The sequence below is a fragment of the Ammospiza caudacuta genome, chromosome 1 (assembly GCF_027887145.1).
Source record: "Ammospiza caudacuta isolate bAmmCau1 chromosome 1, bAmmCau1.pri, whole genome shotgun sequence".
In the NCBI taxonomy this organism is placed as follows: domain Eukaryota; kingdom Metazoa; phylum Chordata; class Aves; order Passeriformes; family Passerellidae; genus Ammospiza; species Ammospiza caudacuta.
In genome coordinates, this window is record NC_080593.1 from 9,364,244 (window position 1) to 9,369,524 (window position 5,281).

Consider the following 5,281-nt stretch of genomic DNA (forward strand, 5'->3'; position numbering starts at 1 on the left):
GTTATGCCTGGATGCCACCTCCAGCCGAGGCACCTGAAGCTCTCCGTGAGGGATAACAATTTTCCTTCCTGAATGTCATCCCATAATCTCATGCATCCGCCAGCCTGTGTGTCACTGGGCGGATTTTTACAGAAGACGTTAATAGAGGCCACGCTGTGGCCTCACAGGACAGGTTAACGCGAATTTGTAGAAAATATATTGATTTAAATTATTATTATTATTATTATTTTTAAAGCGCACGGGAGTGGGAAAACTCTGTGTTTCACAGCTCCTCATTCTCATGCTCCGGGGCTGGAGTAGGAGCGGTGGGATGCGGGATCCGTGTCTTTCCCTGCGCGGCCCTACGCGGGAGCGGAGCCTCCCTGTAATTCATTCACGGGGATGAATTGCCAGCCGTGGCCCTGAGCTGGTGGGGATGAGCCAGTGATTCTATTTAAATTCGCTATAATTGATTTGGGGAAGAGCCGCGGTGACAGGAATTAATTGATCTGCGAATTTATTGGCGAGATAAACGGCGCGGGCATTGAAACCCCCGCGCTCCAGCGGCGGCGGGGCGGGGAGCCGGGGGTCCCGTCCTCGGTAGCGGGGCGGGCACGGGAGAGCATCGCTCCTTTGGGAACCGAGCTTCCCCGGGAAAGCAGCGCTGCTCCCTCCGTCCCTAGGCCCCATTCCCTTGGGAGGGGATGCCTAGGCCATTCCCCGAGCTCCCAAAGCACCGCAGGGCAGGAGCGCTGTAACCGGGGCAGCTCACCCTGTACTGAGGGACTCCTCTCGGAAATACCCTCTAAATATCAGGCATTACACGGCAGCTGTGGCACCGGGCTAAATTCCGATTAGGAAGCGGTTCCCGGCTCCCTCCCCAACGCTTCGACACCTCCCAAAGCACCAGGATACCCTGATCTGTGAGCATCCTCCCCTCACACAGCGCTCGGACACCTCCAGTAAAAAACGCCGTTTATTTTCTCCCCACCGTCGCACGGGTGGGAGGACCTGGGGAATAATTTAGCATGCATAAGTAGAGGTATTTTTTTTATAAATATGATATACAAAAATAAAGACAGTATTGAGATTTCCAGCAGTTTTAACGTTCATGACATAAACAGATTTCCCGATATATAGTAAGAACAAAACATTTCCAATACTCAGCGAAAGGAACGCGCTTCCAGGGGGCAGGGGTGGGGGGTGAGGGAGCTCAAGTCTTGTCTGGTTTTCAGTCAATAATAACACTGTATTCACGATAAATCCTCTTCCCCGCCCGGCATGCCGAGGATCCTCTTCTCCATCCCTCTTCCAAGCAGGGAGAAATCAGAACAAGGCGGGAGCGGGACCGGTGCCAGCCGGGAGCGGCGGCTCGGCCGGAGGAGCCGGACCCGCGGGGGCTCACTGGGGCTGCGCCGGGGCTCCGTGCCGGCCCCGGGGCTGCGTGTCCTCCTCGTCCGCCTCGGAGCAGTCGGAGGAGTGGTACGGGCAGCATCTCCCGGCCGCCGCCGCCGCCTCCTCTTCCTCCTCCTCGTCTTCCTCGTCCTCAGGTTCGCTGTCGGGCAGCTCCCGCATCCTCCTGCCGGCGCTTTTCTCGGGGGCGGGCAGCAGCAGCTCCTCATCGCCCTTGTCCTCGCCGCCGCCCGCCTTGGGCTTCTCGGCCTCCTGCGCCGCCTGCTCCTTCGCCTTCTTGCTGCGCTTCCACTTCATGCGCCGGTTCTGGAACCAGATCTTCACCTGGGGGACACGGGACACAAAACGCCCCTTCATCCACCGCCCGTCGGGGCTGCCCCGCCCGGGGCCGGGGACACTCACTCACCTGCGTCTCGGTCAGCATGAGCGACGTGGCCACCTCGAAGCGCTTGGGCCGGGAGAGGTACTTGTTGAGCTTGAACTGGTGCTCCAGCTCCAGCAGCTGCTGGCTGGTGAAGGCCGTGCGGGGCCGGCGGCACTTCCCCAGGAGGTTGGACTGCGCCTGGGCTGGGGAAGGACAAGGAGAAGGGGGAGCGGGAGGTGAGCGCGGAGCCGCCCAGCCCCGGCCGCGCACCCCCCTGGGAAGCGGGAAAGGCTGAGCAAGGCTGGAACATCCAGCGGGGATCGCCTCCCTGACTCCGGGGCTTCTCGGCTTCCGCCGTGTCAGGGGAATCGCCCACAGGGACCAAAAAAAAAAGGAATTAAATTAAATCTTTTAAATAAAGGAAAATATGTCTCTTGATTTCCCAAGAGCCCAACAAACCCGAGACAATAAACCCAAGGCAGGGATCGCGGCGCAGGGGCACGGGGCTCTCCGGGGAGCGGCAATTTGCTCCATTTAATGTTTTAGTTAAACCTGCCGCACTCCCTGCCCGCCCATATCCGTTTAATTAGCGGGATTGCAGGCCGGAACCGGGACCGAGACCGGGGCCGCTCCGTGCCCTGCACCGGCTGCCCCTCGAAGCGTAAATCACCAGCGAGGACTAGAAAACCGTATTGGAAACGGGGGCGGGGGGAAGAAAAAAATTTAAAAAGGCGTGTTTTCCGCATTAAAAAAATAACTAAAACTGAGGATTTATTAGAGAGGGGGGGAAATAGCAAAACAAAACAAAAAATTTCATCCACGAGAAAGCGGGAACTGAGCCTCTTCCAAGGCCCTGACAGCCCTGGGCATGCGACTCGGCAGCGCTACTGTCCATTTCTCAAATTATTTAGATATTTTGGCTTATTAGGCTTAGAAAAATAAAATAAACCTGGGAAAGGGCGGCTTCTGCTCCCCGGCCACGGTTGGAGACAGCTCGCTAAAGCGGCAGAAAGAATAGGACAGTGTCCGCTCCCGGCCGCAGCACCCGGGAGATTTTGTCACCGCGGTGCGATTTTCCGAGACTCGTTTTGCTTGGTTATTTATTCCCCTCTGCCCCTTGTTTGAGAGGCAGGACTCTAACAGCTTTCCTAATTATTTTTTCTTCTTGAATGTTCCAGTCTAAACAATCCCAATCCGAGAGAAAACAATGGACTTTTTTGTCTGCGAATGTGTGTGCCGAGCAGGAGAAGGGGAGGAAAAAAAAAAAAAAAAATCGCAATTCTTTTCCTGGCATGATTTTCGTAAAACTACACCTCCGGTATTGTTAAACCGGCCATTCCCACCGAGAGCTCACACCTCCGAAAATGATCTTTGCTTAAACCAGATGCAAGTTCCCCATCGCCGCGAGGCCTAGAGCTGCGCACGGCGCTTTGCTGGGACTCCGGGGCTCCATCCAGCATTCCCGGCCTTTCCTGGGCCCACACCTAAACCCTTCCCACTGCCCCTCTTTCCTATTCGTTATCCCCAGGGAACGCAGAACCCCAAGTTTTTGGCCGATCCCAACATCCCTTTGCCTGGGAAGCCTGTCATCATTATTATACTCCCATTTCTGATAAAGGAGAAATAGAATTAAGAACGGTGAGTGAGTGGCGCGACCTGCCACCTCTCTTTTGGGGGGTTACATTGAGACTGGGGTTTTAGGGACACCGTAAGGACTCCTGCCCCTGCCCTGGCCCCTGACCAACTCCCACCTCCCCTCCCCGGCGGCTTCTACCCTCCGGGAACAGCGGGAAAGGGCATTTGCAAAGGCAGGGAGCAATTTATCACCTTCCCATTTAACCTGCCAGGCTGTCCGGGGCTCCTCAAGGGCGGGGAATGGCGATGTGACCGCACACCCCCGTTTCCCATCGCCGAGCGCTATTTCTTCCTTCTAACATAAATTTTGCCAAAAAAATAAAAGCGTCTCTTCCAGTTTAAATCTGCAGCTTGTTTAGGGGGGCAGGAGGGGCTTCTACGCCCTCGGAAGGAGGCAGCTGCCGGCAGGGCAGGGGATGGAGGGATGCGGCACGGAGGGAGGCAGGTACTCACAGTTGAAGTCGGGCATCTTGGGCAGGATCATGCCCGCGGTGGAGGCCCGCAGCCACTGGTCCAGCTGGAAGGTGCCGGCGCTGAGCTTGATGGGGTCGGCGGCGGGGTGGGAGGGGTGCGCCCCCTGCACCTGCGAGTAGGGGTACGAGAGGGCCGGGTGCTGCCCGCCCAGCGCCGAGTAGCCGTACACCGGGTGCCCGTAGAGGGCCGCCTGCGCCGGCATGCCCGGCCCGCCGGGCGCCGCGGGGTGCAGTCCCAGGGCCATGCCGGCCGCCGAGGCGGGGTGGTGCGGGTGCGAGCCCGAGCCCGCCCCGGGCAGGAAGCCGGGCTTGGGGACCAGGGCGCAGTGCGCGGCCAGGAGGCGCGGCGGAGAGGGGCTGTCGGTGCGCAGGCAGTCGGCGGGGCCGCCGGAGGGGTGCTCGGAGGAGGATGAAGAGGACGAGGAGGAGGAGGACGAGGACGGAGGGCTGCCGCTCCCGCTGCTGCTACTACCGCTGCCGCCCAGCGAGGTGACCAGGGCCAGCGGCGCGCTCTGCCCCGCCGCCGCCTTGGGGGGGTCGACAGCCAGCAGCGCGTCGATGCGGAAATTTTTGGATTTTTCCATGGGAGCGTGCGGCTGCCCCGGGCCGGCCGCGTCTCCCGGCGGCGGCGGGCGGCAGTGCGGCCGCGCTCCGCGGCGCGCCCCTTCAAGGGCCGCAGGCGGCTCCCATTGGCCCCGCGCCGCTGCGGCCTCGCTCGCCATTGGCTGCGCCGCACACCCGTCACCGCCGAGAGCCCGCCCCCTCCGCGAGAACCGCGCTGCGGGCGGCGGCACCGGGGAACAGCCCGGGATACCCGAGGGGATAACCCGGGACACCCATAGGGATAACCCGGTACACCCGAGGGGCACAGCCCGGGATACCCGAGGGGCACAGCCCGGGATACCCGAGGGGAACAGCCCGGGACAACCGAGGGGATAACCCGGGACAGCCGTGGGGGACAGCATGGGATACCCGAGGGGATAACCCGAGATACCCTTGGGGAACAGTCCGGGACAGCCGAGGGGAATAGCCCGGGATACTCATGGGGAACAGCCCGGGACAACTGAGAGGGATAACCCGGGATACCCGAGGGGCACAGCCCGGGACACCTGTGCGAATAGTCATGGGGAACAACCCGGCACAGCCGAGGGGATAACCCGAAATACCCGAGGGGCACAGCCCGGGACACCCGTGCGGATAACCTGGGATAACCATGGGGGACAGCCCGCGACACCTGAGGGGCACAGCCCGGGATACCCGAGGGAATAACCTGGGACACCCATTGGGGAGCAGCCCGGGATACCCGAGGGGAACCGGCTGCTCCCCGCGAGAGAACCCTCCCGGGCACGGCAGTGTGCGGCTCTCCGCTGGCTCCGCCGTGTGTCCAATGAGAGTTTCCCACCGTTCCCGCACCCGG

General features: G+C 60.5%; 1 protein-coding gene across 1 annotated transcript; it reads right to left on the reverse strand.

Annotated features, from left to right (window-relative positions):
* Positions 1–947: 947 nt before the first annotated feature.
* MNX1 (motor neuron and pancreas homeobox 1) lies at positions 948–4,482 on the reverse strand. The gene is made up of 3 exons (XM_058816657.1): positions 3,845–4,482; positions 1,799–1,959; positions 948–1,716 (listed from the first exon to the last, which is right to left on the reverse strand). Exons 1-3 carry the CDS (start codon positions 4,446–4,448, stop codon positions 1,381–1,383), a joined length of 1,101 nt encoding a protein of 366 aa, XP_058672640.1. The 5' UTR covers positions 4,449–4,482; the 3' UTR covers positions 948–1,380.
* Between the last annotated feature and the right edge of the window lie 799 nt (positions 4,483–5,281).